This window comes from Rhinopithecus roxellana, chromosome 4 (assembly GCF_007565055.1).
Source record: "Rhinopithecus roxellana isolate Shanxi Qingling chromosome 4, ASM756505v1, whole genome shotgun sequence".
Taxonomy (NCBI): Eukaryota; Metazoa; Chordata; class Mammalia; order Primates; family Cercopithecidae; genus Rhinopithecus; species Rhinopithecus roxellana.
Genome location: NC_044552.1, coordinates 48785322 through 48811417, shown reverse-complemented (window position 1 = coordinate 48811417; position 26096 = coordinate 48785322). Strand labels below are relative to the sequence as shown.

Below are 26096 nucleotides of genomic sequence, written 5' to 3'. Positions count from 1 at the left end.
TGTGACACATGTAATACAACATAGTTTGGGAAGCAGCTTCCCAGTATGTATGAGGTATATCAGGCTAATTCTAGTATAACTTGGATTTCGCATACATTTTCCAGGGCTATTATGCCTTTTCTGCTTTTCTGTTTCCTCAAATGACATGAAATTGCCTTAATGAGGCTAATTTAAAAAGTGGAAACTGAGTATGCCCAAGTGTCTGTGAAAATTTGGGGTCATATTTGGGAGGCTTTTAAGTAGTGTAGTACTTTAGTTAAGGAAAGTAAACCTTTTTCATGAATGTGCAGATTATGTATCATTTCTCTTAGTATTTGGCTCATGGGCTTTCTTCGAGGCATAATATCCTACTATTCAAGACCAGCACCCTCAGGAGAATAATTGAATTTGAATATAATTAGAACAGTTCACAGCTTAGGAAACACTAGGGAGGAAATGATGACCCAGGAAGCTGACTTGAACTGGTAATGCCTTTAGGAAGCAAACACAGAGGCTGAAGCCTTATTCTGTACAGTTACTGTTAAGAAAGTTGTCAGAAGAAACACATCTGCCTTTTTTTCCAGGTGAACAGCCGTGAGTTGTCCAGCATGATAGTGCTTATTTTCTTGGGTAAGTGAATGGTGCTTCTGGTTTATCTGAATTATTCATAGTACTAATTCTTTATAAACTGAACACTATCACACTTAAGCTTAACAGGAGTTTATAATATGAAGTACCAAGTAAATTACAAATTTATGCTTTACCATGGTTTATTCCTCTTGCAAAAATGTACGCTCACTTTTACTCATTTATTTCTAACTCTATGGATAATGCAGAATATGATAATTGCATTGATCTCTCAGCTTGTTTCTGTCTTATTATATAAAGTAACCCAATGACTTTGAGTTATTTATTAGGATTAATGGAATTCACACATGTGTTAGAACCTTTTAGAAATAAAACCTTCCAGTATCTTTTTACAAGTTATAAGATGAAAAATTTCAAACTATTATCTATTTTATTTTGCTTTGAAATTAATAAAAATAAGATTAATTTAAACCATTCAATTTACCTACAGTGTTAATATTTGCTAACTAGAAGTAATTTAGTGAAATAAAGCAAATTAACACCATATCAAAATGCTTCATATTTTGATTAATTTTTATGACCTAGAACTCAAGTGTGTACTTACTTGTGTATTAGATCCGATGAATGTATTATAAGATGTTGATGAAAAATAATTTATTTTTATTTAATGCAGAACCCATGGAAATGTATTTGCTAGATGTGTGACTGGATAATATTTTATAGCTTCTTTAGCATTTGGTAGAATCTATAAACTGAATTCAGAAAAGGAATAATTGTAATTGTAGCTAGATAGTAATTTTAAAAATATGACATTTTACCTTTAAACTAATATACCCTTGATGAATAAAGGCATACTTGTGGGCAAGAAAGCAAAGTTTACTTTAAATTGTATTGAACATAAAAGGAGAGTCATATCAAGTCAAGAAAACAAATTAAGAAGGAGAGAAATCCCTTATATTTTTTCAGTTTTTCTTTGGTTTAAGTAATAGTCTTCCATTGTTCCAGAATTTTGCTTTTTGTAATTATTTCTAAAATATTTTCTTATTTTTATAAAGATTGTTAATATTTCTAAAGTTCTTTTTTTGTTGTAAAGAGAAATATAGGAAACTATAATTTTTATAGATCAGGCAACAACATAATGAAGCTCACAAAATACATTACAGACTCATTATGACCTCAGTTGAAAAGGCAATGGCCTCTTATTTTCATCTTTTACTTCTAAATTAACTTGATGCCAGGTTGCATGAAGGAGGGAAATAATTTCTTAACATTGTTAGAACTAAAATTATACTATTTGATAGGTTGTACCAACATTTCCCATATTATGTTTTTTAGAATGCTTGTTTGACGTTAAATAGGTCTTATAATGAGGAAAATGTCTGTTGGCAAAGAAATGTGGAAAACAATGAATTTTAAAAACTCAGAACATTTAATAGGATAATGAGTCCTATACATCTTTAAAGTAGTGATATAATTTGCAGCATTATCAAAAAAGAAGTTATTTTTCATTAAGCATTACAAGAAAATTTTTTAAAAATCCTAGGTTAAATATAAAACCACAAATCATAGTCAGGAATGAATAAGGCAGATTTTGGAAAAGTTAAGTTATATTTCTGATTCTTGTGGACCAAATCATTGAGGTGGTTTTCTTAGCTGAGTCAATATTTTGTCTGAGTAGAAGGTGTGGAAAATCCTATAAAATAATCTATTAAGTAGCTTGTTCAACCAAAAACTGAAAATGTGTAAGGAAGTAAAACATAATTGGGGAAGATAACATGTAGTATTTCCAAGTGATTATTACTCTGAAGTGCTGATGAAATTTTGATTTATCCAGGAAATTATCACTTATAAGATTCTTGAGGGGGCTTTTCACAAGATATAATGATTAATGGCATTAATAACCATTTTCTTATAAGTTGAGTTTATGACTTCAAATTCCTATTTCTGGGTCTTTGGAAAACTGGATTTGACCAAGTAACTTTGGGCTAGGATCAAAAGGGTCGTCTTTTTCTTTCTCTGGGCTTGCCAACTAAAGAGTACAAGGGCTTGGCTAGATGTGGTTGTCCATGAACACATGAGAAAACAGAAAGCTGATATGTCCATTTCCACTCCAGCCCTCAGCAAGAAAAATGTTACCAAGCTACACCTATGGGCCTAATCTCCAAGTGCAGTGACCCAGCAAGTAGTACATATGGTCCAATCAGTTGTCTTGGATTCTTCTTATAAGATGAGATTTGGAAAGAGGTAAGATTTAAAAAAAAAAAAAGATTTCAAGGCCTTACTTGAAGCCGATCATTCTGCATTGTCACCGGTGATTCATGATTAACAACAGCATTTAAAAATTCAAATAATTTGGCTCTTATTTAGTTATAGCTTGACTCTCTTGATGACAGTTACTGTAACTGTCTCTGTAACACAACTGCGATCCCCATAGTTTTTTCTATTAATTGATTTGGCTAGTGTCAGTTCATATGTTTGCAGAATCAATTTGACTAATTTGTGTAACACATTAGCATTGCTGTTTTCTTGATTGTTTTTGGAAAATTTGCTGGATTTCTCCTCTAGCAAAAGTAACTTGTAAATATCTGGAAGGTATTATTTTTTTAGATGTTATGAGTTATTTATATATATCTTATATATAAACAACTAATAAGTTGGGTATAAGTCAATATTCATTTATTGAATACATATACTGCATAATTGTGTTTGATGACAAAAATACAGTTATAAATTATCCTTAATGTCTGTGGGTGAAGCTGTACAATCCAGTGGTGGAAACAAGCACATGAATATATACACGAAGGAACAGTAAATTCTGTAATTGGGGGATCCCCACAGTTCTAGTAAGTGGATGAAAGATGTCAAATTCATTTTGAGTGTGGAAAAAGGGGAGTATAGAATTCAAGTAAAGTTTCCATAAAATAGCTAATAATTGTTTTCAGTTTTAAACAACAAAAAGGGTTATTCCAGAAGAAAAAGAAGAAGATATTCATCAGGAACTAGATAGTATGTATGCAGAGGTGTAAGACAACATGGATCATTTGGGAAACGATAAATGCTTGAGGTCTTCCAGATTGCACATGGTGAGGAATATGAGAGCCCTGATATGAGAAATCATTTAAAGGATATAAACAAAAATGGCAAGACTAGAATAGTGCATTAAGTAGATTAGGGGTTATAAAGAGCCTATCTGAATAAGGTTCTGAATAAGATTCAAACTGGAGGTAGACTGACTAATAAGTTAAACAAATGCTCGAAGTGAAAGTCAACAAATTTAGCAAGAATGAATGTGGGAGAGTGAAGTTGAGGATGGAAAATAGTCTAAGACCAAGATTTCTAGTTTTGGTGCTTATGTTAATTGTGGTATTGTGGATGAAGTAGAGTGGACCACAGTGGAACAATGATGATGAAGACCCTGTGAAAGTGTTTCTGAAACATTCAGGTAGAGACAACAATTATTTATCTATGACTGGAACACTGGAAATACTGAGATTGAATTATACATTTGAGAATCATCAGACTTTAGTTCAAACCATAAGAGTTCATGGAATTTTCTGCAGAGAATGGACAAAATGAAAATAGAAAAGGTCGGAGAAGAGAACCTAAGCTAAAATTATACTTTACTAGAAAAGTAAAGTGATCCTGGGAAGAATTTTAGCTATGGTCAGAAAATACAAAGTGGATAAATATCAAGAGAACAAGAAGGGAGGACTGGCAAAGGAAAAGTTTCAAAAACAAAAAGTGAACAGAATGCTCAATGGCGAGATAAAGTTTAAAACCATTAAGTTAGACTTTAAAGGGGTAATTAGAGACATTTTTAAGAGCAGTTTTAATGGAACAATAGTAATAAAAATAAATTATAAATTGAAGAATAGATGATGAGAAGTCAAAATGAGCAAATTTAAAGTAATTCATTTAAGAATCTATAAAAAGAAGTATAGATCTACAGCTAGAGAGGAGGTTAAGGTTATTCCCACCATCAATAATTTCACTACATGTTGTTTTCCATAATTCTGCTGCTTATCATGAATAACTTATATTTGAAGAAAATGGATGCCAAACTTATATTACAAACTTGTTTTTGTTGTTGTTGTTATTCAAGCTTTGGGGCTAAGCTTGGAAAATGAATACACTTCCCAAACCAATAATTGCACATATTTAAGAGAGCAATGCCTACATGATGCAAATGGATGTAAACATGCTTGGAGAATAATGGAAGATGCCTGCAATGATTCAGGTAAACAAGTTGCTAAGAATACACTCAAATGATTTATTTTTACTAAGATAAAAATAAGATTTGATATTTTGTCATTATCCTAAGAATTAAGTTTTTCTCTAAGTATCTTACTCAGTCTTGACCCCCAGTTGATTCACTTTTAATCATGTATTAGCAAATTTAATTATAAAAGGATTTTCTTAATTACTAAAGGGCTTTAATTACTGATGCTGAGGGCAGCATTATTCAAGTTTTCAGATTATTTTTTTACCTCTCTTGCCATGTATAATGCTACATTTTACGCATTCTTCTCAGAACCATGGCAGTATTTTTTTTCAAATAAAAGGTTATTTTGATTATATATGTCAATGATAAAATAGAAAAAATGAGATTTGTTATAATAATTGTGTATTTGTCCATGTATAATGTACATTTTATATTCTTGAAACATATATACAGTATTTTCAATTCTATGTCAAGAACAAGTAAAGCTACAGTTTTGTTTTTAGCTTGTGCTACCTTCCAAACATTTGTGAGGAGGTTCAAGAGTTGAGAATGTGAAGATTGGAGAGTGACTGGTATTTTCTTTTGTTTTTCTTTCTTTTTTTTTTTTTTCAGACAGAGTATAGCTCCGTTGCCAGGCTAGAGCTTGGCTCATTGCAACCTCCGCCTGTCAGGTTCAAACAATTCTTTTTCCTGCCTCAGCCTCCAGAGTAGCTGGGACTATAGGCAAGTGCCACCACGCCCAGCTAATTTTTGTATTTTTAGTAGAGATGGGGTTTCACCATCTTGGCCAGGATGGTCTCAATTTCTTGGCCTCGTGATCTGCCCGCCTTGGCCTCCCAGAGTGCTGGGATTACAGGTGTGCGCCACTGTGCCTGGCCTGTATTTCCGTAAAAAGAAAAAATATATATGTTTTGAATATTCAGGTAGCTAAATAAGCATTGAATTAGAGCATTATAGTAACACTGCTTTCACTAAAAGTAAATAGAATAAACTCTATAGTAGAACATAGTCAATTTATACAGTAGAACATTGTATAATCTATTTATTTTGATGATTAAACTTCTTGCTGCATTTTATAAGGCAATTTAAAATATGCTGTCAAAATATTATATTTAGGCGTCACAAATTGTACCTTATTTATTAATTTCAGTATACAAATAGCAAGTCGTTTGCAGTAAATTGCTATAATATTTGCATAATTATTTTATGTATGAAGCTGAAATATACATATTCTCAAATGTACAAATGAAATAAACTCAAGTATTTTTATTCAGAATAATTAAAAGAAAATGTTCAGGTAGAGGAATATATATATTTTTCAATTAATGCAGAAAAAGAAATATTGGTAATTATGAAAGACTTATTCAATAATATTTATTGAGTGCTATGTGCCAGGACCACATAATTTTTAATGATAAATTTAAAGCCACCTGCACTCCTCTTACTATAGTCTTACAATGACATGAAAATAAAAGATAAGATTATGACAAAATAGCTAATAAAATAGATAAGCTGATAAAACACTAAGAGAGCATTCTGGTCACCTCGTGTAAGAGTAGCCTTATTTTTACTGAAAAGCAACAAATGATGTTCTAAGTAGGAAAAAACTATTTTGAAATGCAGAAAGTTTTAATATAGAAAGTACATTATGGAAAATATTCAATGAAAATACATGTTTTTCTTAAAAAGTCACTTATATGGACATCCTGCAGCAACCCCAGATAATCTTACCATATTAATTAATTATTCAGGTTAATATGTTAAAAGCACTTTGGGGAGGAAGAGTCCAAAATTATAACAAGATTAGTATCTATGTTGTTATGTGTTTGTGAGATCCAGGTGACCCCTGCAAGACGAAGAATTCATCATACTGTAACCTGAGTATCCAGTACTTAGTGGAAAGCAATTTCCAATTTAAAGAGTGTCTTTGCACTGATGACTTCTATTGTACTGTGAACAGACTGCTTGGAAAAAAATGTGTCAATAAATCAGGTAATATTTTGTTACAAGAAATGTTTATAGTCATGAAAAAGCAACAATTTCAAAATTAACCACATCTGTGTAATCTGATTAATTTTTTTTGTAATTTGATTAATTATTTTCAGAGCTTTATTATTTTTAAAATTTTGTTGGTACATAGTAGGTGTATATATTTGAAGGGTACATGAGGTGTTTGGATATAGTTCTTGATGTACCTTGGGGTTCCGTGAACCATAGACCTCAGCAAGTGCATGACATATTTCTTTCATTGCTAACCAAAATTCTAAGCTTCATTCGAGTCATTAGAATTATAGATTCACTCACTCAATTCATATATTTGTGAAGTTTATTGTGGCCTTGCACAACACCTAGATGATAGAAGACAAATAAGATATTATCTTTGTTGTTAAGGAACTCCAAGTCTCCTGGGAGAAATAAAACTTAACTAATTGCTAGAGTTATACTTGCCTTTGCATAGGGACATTTAATCAGGCTAATACACTGGAGTAGTGGTGATCAGCTAGCCTGCATGTACCTTTAAGGGTACAACAAAGACATTCCAAGAGATGTGCAAGATCAAGAGTTCTAAAGTGAACAGTTTCCAGTCTTTAATGTCCCTATATACTCCAAAAAGTAATCAACAGAGGAATGCACCTGTTATCACAGAGTCCTCAATTCTTTCACAATCAACCTTCTCTCACTTTATAAGAGGTAGATTTACCTCTCATCTACACGGAATGGTCTCATCGTCCAACCCATTCAGTCATCCACGGTGGGCGCATTGAGCAAATTTCTGTTCCTTGATTTTGCGTTTTCCAGAATATCAACAAATGAAGTTATGTAACGTAGCCATTTTAATTCAGTTTATTTTATTTAACATAATACATTAGAGTTTAGTTAATTTTTATCATGTGCAAGTTTATTTTTCTTGATGAGTAGTATTTCATTGTATGAGTATATAATAGATTGGTTATCCATTCATTATTGAAAGTAAATTGCATTATTTCCAGGTTTTCAGGGATTAAAAATAAGGCTGCTATAAATATTCACATACAAGATTCAGACAAACATAAGTTTTATTTCACTTATGAAATTGTGGGGTCATATGATAAGTACATGCTTAACGTTACAAAAAGCTTCTAAACTGTAATTCAGATTTAGTGTAACCATCAATGTATAAAAGTTCCAGCTGCTTCATATTTCCAGCAGCACATATTTTTTTTTGCCATTCTAATATATATTTAGTGGTACCACATTGTGGTTTTAATTTGCACTTAATTATAATGTTGAGCATGTTTTTATGTGCTGTGTGCCATCTATCTATCTTATTTGGTAAAGTATTTCTTCAAACTTTTGCCCATTTTTAAATTGGTGTTTGGTTATTGAGTTTTGAGAGCTGTTTCTGTATGTTGAATAGATTTTTTTTTATCAGAATATGTTTTGTATTTTTTTAGTCTGTGTCATTTAAGAGTGTCTTAAAAAAACAGAATTTAAAAAATTTTGGTGAAATTCAGTTTATCATCTTTTCTTTCATAGATCATACTTTTGATGTTTCATCTAATAGATATTTAATTCACATTAACAAAGATTTTCTCGTATGATCTAGAAATGATGTAGTTTTAGGTTTTGTGTTTAGGCCTATGTTATATTACGAGTTAATTTTTGTATACAGTACAAGATATAAGTCAGATTTTCTTCCATGCAAGTATCTAGTTGTTGCACCCACATATGTGGAAAATAATGTCAGTTTTACTTTCCTCAAAAGTCATTTGGCCATATATTGGTGGCTCTATTTCTAGACTTTCTATTCTGTTTCATTGAGTTAATTCTTTACTTTTGCAAATATTCTACAGTCTTACTATAGCCTCAGAGAAAGTCTTGAAATCAAGTAGTATGATTCCTTTAACTGTTATTTTAAAAATAATTTTGGCTATTTGATCTCTGTCTTTAATTTAATTTAATTTAATTTAATTTTAGTTGTTGCTGTAGTTGTTGTTTTTGAAACAGCGTCTTGTTCTGCTACCCAGACTGGAGCACAGTGACCCAATCTTGACTCAGTGCAGCCTCTACCTCCTGGGTTCAAGCGATTCTCATGCCAAAGCTTCCCCAGTAGTTGGGATTACAGTCATATGCCACCACACCAGCTAATTTTTGTATTTTTAGTAGAAACGGGTTTTCACCATGTTGGCCAGGGTGGTCTCCCAACTTCTGGGCTCAATTGATCTGCCTGCCTCAGCTTCCAAAAGTGTTGGAATTACAGGTGTGAGCCACCGGGCTGGACCACTTCTTTGTCTTCCCATAAATATTTTAGAATCAGCTTGTCAATGTCTGCGAAGAATCCTGCTGACATTTTGACTGGACTTACCTTGAAATTATAAACCAATTTACTATGTTGAGTGTTCAGGTTTATTAACACGATATATTTCTTCATTTATTTATAAGTTCATTGATTTAGGTCATCAATATTTGATGATTTTCAGTATATAGTTCTTGCACAACTTCTTAGGCTTCTACAAACACACTTCAGCTTTTGGTGCTGTTGTAAATGGTAGTTTATTTTATATCTTAACTTTCTATTGATTATAGTGATTATATAGAAATACAATTGATTTTTCTGTATGGAAAATATAGCCTATGACTTGTTAAATGCAATTATTCTATCTTTTTTTGTAGAATCTGCAGGAAATTCTACATAAGTAGTCTTGTCATCTATAATAAGAGTTTAATCTTCCCCTTTCCAATCTGTAGTCTTTCATTTATTTTCCCTGCTTTATTACCCTAACTAGAGCTTTCAATATAATAGTCAATAGAATTGTTGAAAGTGGACATCTTGCCTTTTCACCTGTCTTACAAGAAAGTCTTTCAGTTTTTACCATGAAGAGTGTGTTTGTGTGTGTGTTCGTTGCAGGTTCTCTTTATCAAGTGGAGGAAATTCCTTTATATTTCTGGTTTTCTTCATTTTTAAAATCATAAATACATAAATGAATGCTGAATTCTGCAAATTTTTTTTGCCTCTATTACTATTAATTACTTCAAACATTTATCTTTTCTTTTTGTTGGGAGTACTCCAATTTTTCTGGCTATTTTAAAATATATAGTAGTGTTAACTGTAGTCTCCCTACTGTACTATCAAGTACTAGAACTTATTCCTTCTATGTTAATGTATATTTGTACCCATTAACCAACTTCTCTCCATTTCTCCTCCCCCATGTCCTGCCAAGCCTGATCACATTTTTTTCCTTTAGTTTTTTATATGGCAAAATTCATTGTTTGATTTTTTACTGTTGTTCCAGCCCTTCATTTCAAGGCTAAATTCTATTCAATCATGGTATGTTATTATTTTTGTATTTCTGGATTCAACTGCTAACATTTTGTTTAAAAAAACTATGTTCATAAAGTATATTGGCCTGTTGATTTGTTTTCTTTTTTTTTTTTTTTTTTTTTTATTATACTTTAAGTTCTAGGGTACATGTGCATAACGTGCAGGTTTGTTACATATGTATACTTATGCCATGTTGGTGTGCTGCACCCATCAACTCGTCAGCACCCATCAATTCATCATTTATATCATGTATAACTCCCCAATGCAATCCCTCCCTCCTCCCTCCTCCCCCCTCCCCATGATAGACCCCAGTGTGTGATGTTCCCCTTCCCGAGTCCAAGTGGTCTCATTGTTCAGTTCCCACCTATGAGTGAGAACATGCGGTGTTTGGTTTTCTCTTCTTGTGATAGTTTGCTAAGAATGATGGTTTCCAGCTGCATCCATGTCCCTACAAAGGACGCAAACTCATCCTTTTTTATGGCTGCATAGTATTCCATGGTGTATATGTGCCACATTTTCTTAATCCAGTCTGTCACAGATGGACATTTGGGTTGATTCCAAGTCTTTGCTATTGTGAATAGTGCCGCAATAAACATACGTGTACATGTGTCTTTGTAGTAGACTAATTTATAATCCTTTGGGTATATACCCAGTAGTGGGATGGCTGGGTCATATGGTACATCTAGTTCTAGATCCTTGAGGAATTGCCATACTGTTTTCCATAATGGTTGAACTAGTTTACAATCCCACCAACAGTGTAAAAGTGTTCCTATTTCTCCACATCCTCTCCAACACCTGTTGTTTCCTGACTTCTTAATGATTGCCATTCTAACTGGTGTGAGATGGTATCTCATTGTGGTTTTGATTTGCATTTCTCTGATGGCCAGTGATGATGAGCATTTTTTCATGTGTCTGTTGGCTGTATGAATATCTTCTTTTGAGAAATGTCTGTTCATATCCTTTCCCCACTTTTTGATGGGGTTGTTTGTTTTTTTCTCGTATATTTGTTTGAGTTCTTTGTAGATTCTGGATATTAGCCCTTTGTCAGATGAGTAGGTTGCAAAAATTTTCTCCCATTCTGTAGGTTGCCTGTTCACTCTGATGGTAGTTTCTTTTGCTGTGCAAAAGCTCTTTAGTTTAATTAGATCCCATTTGTCAATTATGGCTTTTGCTGCCGTTGCTTTTGGTGTTTTAGACATGAAGTCCTTGCCCATGCCTATGTCCTGAATGGTACTACCTAGATTTTCTTCTAGGGTTTTTATGGTATTAGGTCTAACATTTAAGTCTCTAATCCATCTTGAATTAATCTTCGTATAAGGGGTAAGGAAAGGATCCAGTTTCAGCTTTCTACTTATGGCTAGCCAATTTTCCCAGCACCATTTATTAAATAGGGAATCCTTTCCCCATTTCTTGTTTCTCTCAGGTTTGTCAAAGATCAGATGGCTGTAGATGTGCGGTATTATTTCTGAGGACTCTGTTCTGTTCCATTGGTCTATATCTCTGTTTTGGTACCAGTACCATGCTGTTTTGGTTACTGTAGCCTTGTAGTATAGTTTGAAGTCAGGTAGCGTGACGCCTCCAGCGTCCTTTTGACTTAGGATTGTCTTGGCAATGCGGGCTCTTTTTTGGTTCCATATGAACTTTAAAGCAGTTTTTTCCAATTCTGTGAAGAAAGTCATTGGTAGCTTGATGGGGATGGCATTGAATCTATAAATAACCTTGGGGAGTATGGCCATTTTCACGATATTGATTCTTCCTATCCATGAGCATGGTATGTTCTTCCATTTGTTTGTGTCCTCTTTGATTTCACTGAGCAGTGGTTTGTAGTTCTCCTTGAAGAGGTCCTTTACATCCCTTGTAAGCTGGATTCCTAGGTATTTTATTCTCTTTGAAGCAATTGTGAATGGAAGTTCATTCCTGATTTGGCTCTCTGCTTGTCTGTTGCTGGTGTATAAGAATGCTTGTGATTTTTGCACATTAATTTTGTATCCTGAGACTTTGCTGAAGTTGCTTATCAGCTTAAGGAGATTTTGGGCTGAGACGATGGGGTTTTCTAAATATACAATCATGTCATCTGCAAACAGGGACAACTTGACTTCTTCTTTTCCTAACTGGATACCCTTGATTTCTTTCTCTTGCCTGATTGCCCTAGCCAGAACTTCCAACACTATGTTGAATAGGAGTGGTGAGAGAGGGCATCCCTGTCTTGTGCCAGTTTTCAAAGGGAATTTTTCCAGTTTTTGCCCATTCAGTATGATATTAGCTGTGGGTTTGTCATAAATAGCTCTTATTATTTTGAGGTACGTTCCATCAATACCGAATTTATTGAGCGTTTTTAGCATGAAGGGCTGTTGAATTTTGTCAAAAGCCTTTTCTGCATCTATTGAGACAATCATGTGGTTCTTGTCTTTGGTTCTGTTTATATGCTGGATTACGTTTATTGATTTGTGAATGTTGAACCAGCCTTGCATCCCAGGGATGAAGCCCACTTGATCATGGTGGATAAGCTTTTTGATGTGCTGCTGAATCCGGTTTGCCAGTATTTTATTGAGGATTTTTGCATCAATGTTCATCAGGGATATTGGTCTAAAATTCTCTTTTTTTGTTGTGTCTCTGCCAGGCTTTGGTATCAGGATGATGTTGGCCTCATAAAATGAGTTAGGGAGGATTCCCTCTTTTTCTATTGATTGGAATAGTTTCAGAAGGAATGGTACCAGCTCCTCCTTGTACCTCTGGTAGAATTCAGCTGTGAATCCATCTGGTCCTGGACTTTTTTTGGTGGGTAGGCTATTAATTGTTGCCTCAATTTCAGAGCCTGCTATTGGTCTATTCAGGGATTCAACTTCTTCCTGGTTTAGCCTTGGGAGAGTGTAAGTGTCCAGGAAATTATCCATTTCTTCTAGATTTTCTAGTTGATTTGCGTAGAGGCGTTTATAGTATTCTCTGATGGTAGTTTGTATTTCTGTGGGGTCAGTGGTGATATCCCCTTTATCATTTTTTATTGCATCTATTTGATTCCTCTCTCTTTTTTTCTTTATTAGCCTTGCTAGCGTTCTGTCAATTTTGTTGATCTTTTCAAAAAACCAACTCCTGGATTCATTGATTTTTTGGAGGGTTTTTTGTGTCTCTATCTCCTTCAGTTCTGCTCTGATCTTAGTTATTTCTTGCCTTCTGCTAGCTTTTGAATGTGATTGCTCTTGCCTCTCTAGTTCTTTTAATTGTGATGTTAGAGTGTCAATTTTAGATCTTTCCTGCTTTCTCTTGTGGGCATTTAGTGCTATAAATTTCCCTCTACACACTGCTTTAAATGTGTCCCAGAGATTCTGGTATGTTGTATCTTTGTTCTCATTGGTTTCAAAGAACATCTTTATTTCCGCTTTCATTTCGTTATGTACCCAGTAGTCATTCAGGAGCAGGTTGTTCAGTTTCCATGTAGTTGAGCGGTTTTGATTGAGTTTCTTAGTCCTGAGTTCTAGTTTGATTGCACTGTGGTCTGAGAGACAGTTTGTTATAATTTCTGTTCTTTTATATTTGCTGAGGAGTACTTTACTTCCAATTATGTGGTCAATTTTGGAATAAGTGCGATGTGGTGCTGAGAAGAATGTATATTCTGTTGATTTGGGGTGGAGAGTTCTATAGATGTCTATTAGGTCCGCTTGGTGCAGAGATGAGTTCAATTCCTGGATATCCTTGTTAACTTTCTGTCTCGTTGATCTGTCTAATGTTGACAGCGGAGTGTTGAAGTCCCCCATTATTATTGTATGGGAGTCTAAGTCTCTTTGTAAGTCTCTAAGGACTTGCTTTATGAATCTGGGTGCTCCTGTATTGGGTGCATATATATTTAGGAGAGTTAGCTCTTCCTGTTGAATTGATCCCTTTACCATTATGTAATGGCCTTCTTTGTCTCTTTTGATCTTTGATGGTTTAAAGTCTGTTTTATCAGAGACTAGGATTGCAACCCCTGCTTTTTTTTGTTCTCCATTTGCTTGGTAGATCTTCCTCCATCCCTTTATTTTGAGCCTATGTATGTCTCTGCATGTGAGATGGGTCTCCTGAATACAGCAGACTGATGGGTCTTGACTCTTTATCCAGTTTGCCAGTCTGTGTCTTTTAATTGGAGCATTTAGTCCATTAACATTTAAGGTTAATATTGTTATGTGTGAACTTGATCCTGTCATTATGATATTAACTGGTTATTTTGCTCGTTAGTTGATGCAGTTTCTTCCTAGCCTCGATGGTCTTTACATTTTGCCAAGTTTTTGCGATGGCTGGTACCGGTTGTTCCTTTCCATGTTTAGGGCTTCCTTCAGGGTCTCTTGTAAGGCAGGCCTGGTGGTGACAAAATCTCTAAGCATTTGCTTATCTGTAAAGGATTTTATTTCTCCTTCACTTATGAAACTTAGTTTGGCTGGATATGAAATTCTGGGTTGAAAATTCTTTTCTTTAAGAACGTTGAATATTGGCCCCCACTCTCTTCTGGCTTGTAGAGTTTCTGCCGAGAGATCTGCTGTTAGTCTGATGGGCTTCCCTTTGTGGGTGACCCGACCTTTCTCTCTGGCTGCCCTTAAGATTTTTTCCTTCATTTCAACTTTGGTGAATCTGGCAATTATGTGTCTTGGAGTTGCTCTTCTGGAGGAGTATCTTTGTGGCGTTCTCTGTATTTCCTGAATTTGAATGTTGGCCTGCCCTACTAGGTTGGGGAAGTTCTCCTGGATGATATCCTGAAGAGTGTTTTCCAACTTGGTTCCATTTTCCCCCTCACTTTCAGGCACCCCAATCAGACGTAGATTTGGTCTTTTTACGTAATCCCATACTTCTTGCAGGTTTTGCTCATTTCTTTTTCTTCTTTTTTCTTTTGGTTTCTCTTCTCGCTTCATTTCATTCATTTGATCTTCAATCGCTGATACTCTTTCTTCCAGTTGATCGAGTCGGTTACTGAAGCTTGTGCATTTGTCACGTATTTCTCGTGTCATGGTTTTCATCTCTGTCATTTCGTTTATGATCTTCTCTGCATTAATGAGTCTAGCTGTCAATTCTTCCACTCTTTTTTCAAGATTTTTAGTTTCTTTGCGCTGGGTACGTAATTCCTCCTTTAGCTCTGATAAGTTTGATGGACTGAAGCCTTCTTCTCTCCTCTCGTCCAAGTCATTCTCTGACCAGCTTTGATCCGTTGCTGGTGATGGGCTGCGCTCCTTTGCAGGGGGAGATGCGCTCTTATTTTTTGAATTTCCAGCTTTTCTGCCCTGCTTCTTCCCCATCTTTGTGGTTTTATCTGTCTCTGGTCTTTGATGGTGGTGACGAACTGATGGGGTTTTGGTATAGGTGTCCTTCCTGTTTGATAGTTTTCCTTCTGAGAGTCAGAAGGACTCTCTGTTGGTCTGTTGGAGATTGCTTGAGGTCCACTCCAGACCCTGTTTGCCTGGGTATCAGCAGCAGAGGTTGCCGAAGATAGAATATTGCTGAACAGCGAGTGTACCTGTCTGATTCTTCCTTTGGAAGTGTCCTCTCAGGGGTGTACTCCACCCTGTGAGGTGTGGGGTGTCAGACTGCCCCTAGTGGGGGATTTCTCCCAGCTAGGCTACTCAGGGGTCAGGGACACACCTGAGCAGGCAGTCTGTCCGTTCTCAGATCTCAACCTCCGCGTTGGGAGATCCGCGGCTCTCCCCAAAGCTGTCAGACAGAGTCGTTCGCGTCTGCACCGGCTCCCGCTACTTCCCCTGTTGGTCTTCAGCTGTGCGCTGTCCCCAGAGGTGGAGACTACAGAGACAGGCAGGCTTCCTTGAGCTGCTGTGAGCTCCACCCAGTTCGAGCTTCCCAGCGGCTTTGTTTACCTACTTAAGCCTCAGCAATGGCGGGCGCCCCTCCCCCAGCCTCGCTGCTGCCTTGCGGATAGATCGCGGCAGACTGCTGTGTCAGCAGTGAGGGAGGCTTCGTGGGCGTGGGACCCTCCCGGCCAGGTGTGGGATATATTCTCCTGGAATGCCTGTATGCTTACAGCGCAGTATTGGGGTGGGAGTTACCCGATTTTCCAGGTGTTGTGTCTCTCAGTTCCCCTGGCTAGGAAAACGGATCCCCTTCCCCCTTGCGCTTCCAGGTGAGGCGATGCCTCGCCCTGCTTCAGCTCTCGCTGGTCAGGCTGCAGCAGCTGACCAGCACCGATTGTCCGGCACTCCCTAGTGAGATGACCCCAGTACCTCAGTTGAAAATGCAGAAATCACCGGTCTTCTGTGTCGCTCGCGCTGGGAGTTGGAGACTGGAGTTGTTCCTATTCGGCCATCTTGCTCCGCCCCCGATTTGTTTTCTTATAATGTCTTTGTCTGGTTTGGTATCTAAGTTAATGCTGGCCTTGTAAAATCAATTGGGAAGTATTTCCTCCTCTCCAGTATTCTGGAAAAGCACAAAAATAATTGATGTTATTCCTTCCTTAAATGATTGATTTCATTAACCAGTAAAGATATCTGGGCCATGCTTCATTAAAAAGGTTTGAAAATATAAATTCCATGTGTTAACTTCTTGTAAGACTATTCTTGTTATCTGTTTCTTCATGAGTGACCTTTGGTAGTTTGTATCTTCCATTTGCTGAATTTATGTTGGATTTTTATCCTTAAAGTTTTCAGTTTACTGTTGCTTTTTGGTTTCTATCTCTCTACAAAGTTGCTTCTAGTATTTCCTAATTGTCCTTTTTAATGTCTGTAGTACCTGCAGTGATGTCCTTTTTATGCTTAGATATGGATAATTTGTATAATTTGTGTCCTTTCAGTTTTACTATTCATTGTTTCTTTATGTGTATGTCTGATTTGATTTTAAGGTGTTCCCCATTTTCTTACTTCCTAACATAAAACCTTGAACCACTGATTTGAGATTTTCTTTCCTCATATAAGCATTTAATACATTTCCTTCCAAGTACTGATTCAGCTATAGCCACACATTTTGATACGTTGTTTTAATTTATGTTTATATCAAAATATTTCTCCTTTGTGACTTCCTCTTTGTTATGATTTATTTTATTATTATTATTATAGTATTTTGAGGCAGAGTCTCTCTCTGTCACCCAGGCTGGAGTGCACTGGAGTGATCTCGGCTCACTGCAACCTCCTTCCCCTATGTTCAAGCTATTCCACTGCCTCAGCCCCCTGAGTAGCTGGGATTACAGATGCATGCCACCACACCTGGCTGATACTTGTATTTTTAGTAGAGACATGGTTTTGCCATGTTGTCCAGGCTGGTCTTGAACTCCTGACCTCAGGTGATCTGCCAGCATTGGCCTTCCAAAGTGCTGGGATAACAGGCATGAGCCACCGCGCCCAGACAGAAGGTTGTTTAATTTCCTAATATCTGAGATTTCTCAGATATCTTCATTATTGATTTCTAGTTTCATTTCAGTATCATCACATAACATATTTTGTATTATCTCAATTCTTAATTAAAATAATAATTGCCAAATATCACCTGTACAATGTGATACATGCTATACACATGATAAGGATACACACATACACACATGCACAGACAAAGTACTGGAAGCCATAGAGTAAAAAATAATGGTGACTCAGAAAACTTCACAGAGTTGTCAGACTTGGGCCTTTTAGGGTAAGTTGGTTTCATTAGGGAGACAAAACAAAATGGATGTTTTAAGCAAAAGAAATAGAATGAAGTGGGGAGCATTTGGGGAGCAAGAATTCCCTTGCTAAGCTGGATAATAGAATGGAAAAGTATTTCATAACACTGGAAAGAAACCAGATATTTATGAAAAGGAGGAAAGCTGAGCTTACATATCTTTCTAAAGAGATTAGACTTTAAACCGTTGTTATGAGGAGCTATTATATATTTTAAATAGAGGAATGTACCATCAGTTTCTCATAAGATATCACAGGCAGTAACTTAGAGAGGATGGAATGGGGGGCAGAGAAAGACGCAGGTCAAGAATATCAGTTAAAAAGCCATCAAAATAATTTGAGAGAGAAGTAATGCATGCCTGAACTAAGCCGCTGGTCCTGAGAATTACAATAAAATATATACTTAAGGCATATTTATGAATAATAATCAATAGGAATTGGTGACCAGTTGGATATAAGGAGTTTAAAATGTATTAAGCATAATTTCTAGGTGGCTGGCTTGGAACCAAGGGGATTGCTGTACATTGAGCCAATAAATGAAAAATTGTACAGGACTGGGGATGAAAGTGATGAGTTGTATTCTGAAAACATTTCATCTGAGTTATGCTTTAGAATATTCGGGTTAGGAATGTTGGTATTATTTTTTCTAAGTTTGCAGTGATAAAAAAATAGTCTGAAAATGTAAAGGAACATGTCTCATCAAACTGGCACTGGGAAGCAGACATCTTGAGGAGAGAAATCTAAAACAGAGATACAGAGGTTTATGAGTAGATAAAAAACATAAAGGAGAGTTAGACTGCCTGGGAAAAACACAAAGGGAGGAGAAAGATATTTTCAGAAGAATTTTATGATCTAGTTGAAGAAATCAAGAAGTTTTTTAAATACAGGAAAAGAAGCTACAGAGAGTGGAATTTTTGAAGTCAATGAAAGAGAGTACATGAAGAAAATTGTCAACATGCTGAAAAGTCAAATAAGATAGGGCCTGATAATGGCATTAATTTGCTAATTAGTAGACATTACTAGTTTTAGATTAAGTAGGCTGAAATGTGAGCATGCTGAAATGCTTATTAAAATATGTATTGAGTTTTTCAAGATGGTAGGACATCTGAAACATCTGAACTTAACAGCCTTAATAGCTATTTTTAGCATATCAAATTTTGAGAAAATATTGTATATCAACAGAACTATATATATTTAGAGCAGTTAAATTGAAATCAGTTTACATACTAAACCTATTTTTTCCATGGTAGAAATTTATTAAATACTGCTATGTGGAAATATTGATGAATCAGTCATACAAAAACCTTGTACTCAATGAAAGTTTCATATGGACAAGACCTAAAGGAGAAGGCCTAAATATTCCTGAAGGACTTCATAAAGGACTTGACATTGGTTTTTATGTTTACAGAAAGCATTCAGCTGATTTATTATAATTCATGATAAAGAATTATAAAGAAAATAATTTAAATATGAGAAAGAACATGATAATTTAAATCTTACCATTCTCTCTATGTCAACTGCAGCATCCTCCACGAACCTTCTAATCATTACTTCAATAAAATGATTTTCTCTCCCTGCTTTGCATTCCCAAAATATTCTCCAGAGAATGTCCACAGACATGCACTTTTCTATTCTCAAGAAAATCAGCTTTGTTATTTCTTTTTACAAATATGCTAAAGCACCTAGCATAATGCCTGACACTTAGCAAATGATTAGTAAATATACAATGTCAGTGTTTTTCATTAATGAAACATATTTTGACCATTTAAATCATGTCCATTCATAAAATATTTATGTGTAAACTCTGGAGAATATATAAAAAGCCTCATCAAATGAAATGAAAAAACAAAAGTGATGAAGAAAAATATCACTAAAAGAAATTGAACATTAACATGTGGTTCTATAAACTGTAGTGTTTTACATGTCAGTTTTTAAAAATGCAAGATCATTTGTAATAGCTCTCTTGAAATAACTTTAAATGGTTTTTGAAAAATAACATATTGGAATATTTATAAAAATATGTCTGCACACTTTTGAAAACATTAAAAAATCATAAGTAAATTCATTTATTTAATTTTTAGTCAACCTTACTCTCTTTGTAGAAGAGTCAGCCCTGTCCTCAGATTTGACTTCACAAATATCACACAATGGTTCCATCAGAAAGATACACCATTAATAGCTGAAGTAAAGAGTGACTGTAATAGCAGCACATGTCTGTCAGGAATTTGAACATTTTACTTTGTTGTAAGAGAATATTAGGAAAATCTGTGAGAGAGAAACAGAACAATCAAAGACCCTTGATGAAGGCCAAATGTGTGCAGTATTAAGAAAAAGCCTGAAAGAAATTACTTTGTGGAATTGTTAATGCAGTGATTCCTCTAAAGTAGACTGCATTCAAATTTGGGAATGTTTGAAGAAATTTGTATACAGGATGCTCAAATGAATGAGGTTCCAGCCTTCCTTGACGACTAAGATGAATTCAATCAGGACCTTGTTTTAGGTTGAGATTAACAATGAAATTAATGGTGTCTTGGACCAAAGTGGTAGCAGGGTGAGATGATAACAGATTCTGGATATATTTTGATACCAGTGGGTCAATAAAAGAGGAAATGAATGAGGTCCATGGACTAGTCTATGAGATACTTCAACATTTACTAGTATGAGAGAAGAGGAAGGAATCAGCAATGAAAAACGATAAGGAGCTGCCAGAAAGAGCAAATTAGGAAAGTATTGCATCCAAAAGAAAAACGAAGAAAGAGTTTCAAGGAAGGGTGAAAGTTTAAGAAGATCAAATGATTTGCTAGAGACTTCAGAATCAGAAATCAGCTATTGCATTTGCCAATGTGGCGGTTATGAATGAGCTGGATAAGAACAGTATCTGTGGCATGGTAAGCACAGTGGCAGGATGAGAGGTGGAGTTTGGAGAGTACATAAGGGGATAGGAAGAGAGGAATTGGAGCCAGAAAATACAGACTGCACTTTGAAAGATTGTTGTAAAGAAGACAGGAAATAGGGCAGTGCTTGGATAAATAAGTGAGGTAAAAAGAGGGCTTTTTTCCCCATAAGATGGAAAAAAAAGTTCTGTATGAGAATGAGAATGATTTAGAAAGGGTGATACAATTGATTATGCAGGGTTAATGGTGAATAATATTCATTCAATATTTATTCAAATATATTTATTGAATAATATTGAGTAGAAATGTAAGATAATAAGATACAGTCCCTGATCTCATGGATCCCACATGCATTGTCCTCCAGCATAAAGGGATTCCCAGTTGAAGCCTCTGCTAACATATGAGTCAAGGTCATCTTATGAGGATGATGAAGGAAATGGTATGATATGCAGCTTGATGTAAATGCATAATGTCTGGTGACATCTGAAATTGTACACATTAGAAGAAAAATTGCTGGTAATTATTTTTTTAATTTGTTGGGATACTAGTTAGGATGATAGTGTGACTTTTCTCTGAGATAAAAAAAACAGCATAAATGAGCAGAAAAGCCACACACTAAAATTTTATAGGGTTGGAGTTTTATAAAGAATCACTAGAAAGTAAAAGAAGTAAGGACAATAACAAGAAACTGTTCCTTTATTAGGGTGAGTGATCTGGGCTGGAAAGAGTCTATGAATCCAGGAGATGATGCTAAGATTGGGAGTGAATAAAAAGACGAAAGTTCCAGAGGTATATATGCACTTGAAGTAATCAAGAATGTGAAGCTTTGGAAGCCAGTAAGATAATTAATATTTGCAATTGAAAGAGAGAGAACTTCATGTCAATGTCAGGTCTAGAAGTTGATCATTGGTGTGGCGCAGTTGGAGTGTCGGTGAAGGAGAATATTGAGACAGTACCTGAGTCAATGTTGAATGTCAGGGCAAGACTTTGAGGGTAATATTTGACAAGAGAAAAGAGGGAGGCACAACCAGATAGCATAAAATTCAAAGAAGGAGAAATGTTCTATAAGGATGAGTAATTAATATTTTGGAAGCTACAAAGCTGGAAAAGTAGATATAAACACATTCTAATGATATCGTGGTATGTTCTATATTTCCCATATATAGAATGAATGGGCAGCATTCATTAGCAAGAGCTACAGGGAAATGAGGCTAGAGAAAAGCTAGGCTCCCAGATATTACATTCTTCTGTTTTTCTTCTTGCTTCCATGGGTGATTCTCTTCTCAGTCTCCTCTGAGGATCTTCTTTTGCTTTTGCCTTTGCTTTAAATGTTGCCACATACTCCCTAAAAAAGAAATATCAGTTGCATTTAATTCAACAAGTCATTTTATAGAAACATGTTTGTCTACTAGTTTATTGTAAGCATGTTCATCAGATTATAAAATATAAATCAAAATATTTACAAGAGTTTGGTTTCTGATACTATGTTAAGAAAAAGAAGATACATGGAAGTACTTCTGATTCTAACATTAGATATTATAGCATATTTTAGGGATTGTTGGGTATTTTCTGATGAATTGTATAGGATTTTATAACTCACATGTAGGTCTTGTTGGTGAATACTTTTATTTGTTTCTAAAACATATTGACCTTCAACTTGTCTTTCAGTAAAAGCCACTGTTTAAAATACCCTCTGGGAAAAAATGTATGAGTGTGTGTGTGTGTGTGTGTAAATGATAGCTTTATATTTAATGTATAAATGTTAATTTCATATAAAATTAGCATTTAATGTATAAGTATTATAATACCTTCTAAGAAGCACTTTATTTTCAGACACTAAAAATAACTGTTTTGTTGTGTTGATAACAAGTACTCATCTGGTAAGTAAATTAGACTGCTCTGCCTGCCATAACAAAGTAGTACAGGCTGGGTGGCTTAAAAAGCAAAAATTATATTTTCCCCCAGTTCTGGAGTATGAAAAATCTCAGATAAAGGGCCCTAGGATCTGTTCCTGGCTAGGACTCCTCTTTTACTAGCTTGTAGATAGCCAGCCACCTTCTCCCTGTGTTCTCAGGACCTTTCCTCAGTGAGTACTCCAGGGGAGATAGACAGCTACCTCCCTGAAGTTTTCTGATATGGACACTAGTCCTATTTGATCAGGGCCCCACTCTTATGACCTCATTTAACCTAAAGACACCATCACTCCACAACTGCACAGGGAGATTACGGCTCCAAAATATGAATTTAGAGGTAATGGGAAAAACATTCAGTTAATAACAGTGAGTGAAGCTGCTGTTTGTTTATGTCTACACAGTAGTTTCTTGAATATATTTTTGTCAGTGGCACAGCCTTACCAATCAGTCCCAATGCAGAGGTGTTCATCCGTAAAAGAATGTCCAGCCTAGATTTTTGTACCTGTTACAAAAACTAGATGACTCCCTGGGATCTGTTTATTGGGATTTTATTAGATATTGAATAGTAGCACAGAAGTTGGAACCTTCAGATCTTCCTCAGAGAGGCGGGATGATGGGTGGGATCAAGAGGAAGAGTGGTTCTGAAGCTGAGACTTGATCAATTAAAAAAACGAAAACAATACACAGTGAGAATAGCTTGGACAATATAAGGAGTCTGGAAAGCCGTGACACACCTGAGGGTAGAAGTAAGCTTCCTGTGATAGTACCATCTTATATATGCACTAGACTAGAAGGCAGGAAATATGAACAAACAGCTCATATTAGGACATACTGAATCATGAAGGGGCATTAATGCCATAACAAAAGTTAATATCTTTTTTTTTTTTTTTTTTTTTTTGAGACGGAGTCTCGCTCTGTCGCCCAGGCTGGAGTGCAGTGGCCGGATCTCAGCTCACTGCAAGCTCCGCCTCCCGGGTTTACGCCATTCTCCTGCCTCAGCCTCCCGAGTAGCTGGGACTACAGGCGCCCGCCACCTCGCCCGGCTAGTTTTTTGTATTTTTTAGTAGAGACGGGGTTTCACCGTATTAGCCAGGATGGTCTCGATCTCCTGACCACGATCGTGATCCGCCCGTCTCGGCCTCCCAAAGTGCTGGGATTACAGGCTTGAGCCACTGCGCCCGGCCAAAGTTAATATCTTAATATCCAATGAAAAAATGATAATTTTCATTTCAAAATGAAAATCCTATCATCTGATTCCCCTGCCACATTATGGATACATTAATGCTCCTTTTAGTTTATTTTGGCTTTGTTTTGTACGTCTGTATTTCTTTCTAGGCTGTGGGATGCTCGATGACAGGGACTGCAGATGTACATCCTCAGTTTGTCACCTGGTACATAGTAGGGAACCAACCAATGTTCCTTTAAAGATTTTGGAATCAGATGAACATTCATTTTCATTAATGAGATTTTTCAATAGTATAATTATAATTTCTAAGAACTCTTGAAGGATAAGATAATCAGAGGTGAAACTGAGTTTAAAATTGCATTTCAAATTAATGAAGACCCTACTGAGAAGGGTTTCTATACTGGACGGTGGTGGGAGGTGATGTTCAGAAAATATTCCTTCTGTTTTTTCTTTTTTTTTTCTCCCCCAGTCAGCGCCCAGTGTTTGTTTACTCCATGCATGCAGTCTATCACTAGCATTTATTTAAGTCTTCAAGTAACTGAATTCTCAAAGCAGGGCTGTTTAGCTCACTTGAATGATATTTCAGAGGCTTATTTTCTTCATCTATACCACATTAATTTTGAATATCAAGGACTAAATACATGTTACATAACATTGTATGTACTTTTGCTTGAATATATGTGGACTTTACTCATTTATAAATGTGGCTCACATTTTCCTAGGAAATTCAGAAAATTGTTCAATAATGAAATAGTTTCTTTGTTTTCCTTCTAGATAACATGAAAGAGGATAAATTCAAATGGAATCTAACTACACATTCCGATCATGGTAATGTTGATAAGTTATGATTTTGATCTACATTGCAAATACCTGATAATATAATTTAAAAGGTAGTTACCAGGCTTCCTAAAGATAGGCCAATACAAAATAAATTATGTTGTTTAACAGTTCTAATATAATAAAATGCAACCAAGTCATTTCATTTCTTTTGCTAGTGATCTATTGGAGCAACTACTTTGCTCCTCCATTATCAATTTGTACATGTGCTGAGAAATATTTAATAATTAAAACCAAATACCAGGTTGGGCGCAGTGGCTCACACCTGTAGTCCCAGCACTTTGGGAGACTGAGGTAGGTGGATCATTTGAGCCCAGGAGTTTGAGACCGACCTGGACAACATGGCAAAACCCTGTCTTTGCAAAAACAAAACAAAAACAAAAATCAAAACTTAGCTGGGCATGGGGACATGAGGCTGTGATCCCAGCTCATTGGGAGGCTGAGGCAGGAGAATCACTTGAGCCCAGGAGATGGAGGTTGCGTGAGCTGGGATCACGCCACTATACAACAAGACCTGTCTCAAAAATCAAACAAACAAAAACCCAAATAGTAGATATTGATTACATTTCATGGATATTTGTGATCATATAAGTTATTTGGCACCAACTGTTTTTGTGTATAATTGTGTTTCTGTCGGAATATAAACATTTACGTATGCTAGAATAACTATGTGGAACCTTTATTCAAGATTCCCCTCACAAAAACGTGAAGCAGAAGAAGAATCATTTTGCCTTGAGCCAATGAGCTAATCATAAGCTGTATAGTTCAAATGCAATTTCTGAAGATTTATTGTTTGCATTTGAAAACCCTGGACTGGGAGATTTTTCCTTCAGCTCAATTTTGGCCCTGCACACTTCCCATCACTCTAGATAACAATGTGTATCCTGTATAGATGAAAGATGATTCCAATAAGTCTACTCTTTAGGTCTCAGTAAATTCATACTTACTCTAAAAGATGTAATGTTTGCCCAAAATAGGACATTGGTATATCATTGTATTTTGCTCATAGACTTCTCACAGTGTTTTACAGATTCTGTATGTACAGCTTTGTGTTTACTTTTCCACGACCTGGGCATATCATTGCTTTCAGGATTCAAAGGGATGTGGTCCTGTTTGGAAGTGGCAGAGGCATGTGTAGGGGATGTGGTCTGTAATGCACAGTTGGCCTCTTACCTTAAAGCTTGCTCAGCAAATGGAAATCCGTGTGATGTGAAACACTGCCAAGCAGCCATACGGTTCTTCTATCAAAATATACCTTTTAACATTGCCCAGATGTTGGCTTTTTGTGACTGTTCTCAATCTGATATACCTTGTCAGCAGTCCAAAGAAGCTCTTCACAGCAAGCCATGTGCACTGAGCATGGTTCCACCCCCTACTTGCCTCAATGTAATTCGCAGCTGCCAAAATGATGAATTATGCAGGTGGGTAAAAACACTCATACATTACTTTCTTATTTCGGCACCTTATTTGTTACAGTCCAGTCCTAACACTTGATCTCATTACATTAGCTAGAGTTCCCACCATCATCCAACATGGTGTAAATAAAGCCAGACAATTCA

At 35.9% G+C, this 26096-nt stretch overlaps 1 protein-coding gene across 1 annotated transcript in view; it reads left to right on the top strand.

Annotated features, from left to right (window-relative positions):
* The window catches only part of GFRAL (GDNF family receptor alpha like), an 84562-nt gene that overhangs the window by 16437 nt on the left and 42029 nt on the right, over positions 1-26096 (top strand). The window contains exons 4-8 of the mRNA XM_010375134.2: positions 564-609; positions 4670-4804; positions 6623-6781; positions 24475-24528; positions 25628-25958. Coding sequence (XP_010373436.1) covers positions 588-609; positions 4670-4804; positions 6623-6781; positions 24475-24528; positions 25628-25958 — 701 coding nt within the window. The 5' untranslated portion in view covers positions 564-587. The remainder of the gene's footprint in view (positions 1-563; positions 610-4669; positions 4805-6622; positions 6782-24474; positions 24529-25627; positions 25959-26096) is intronic.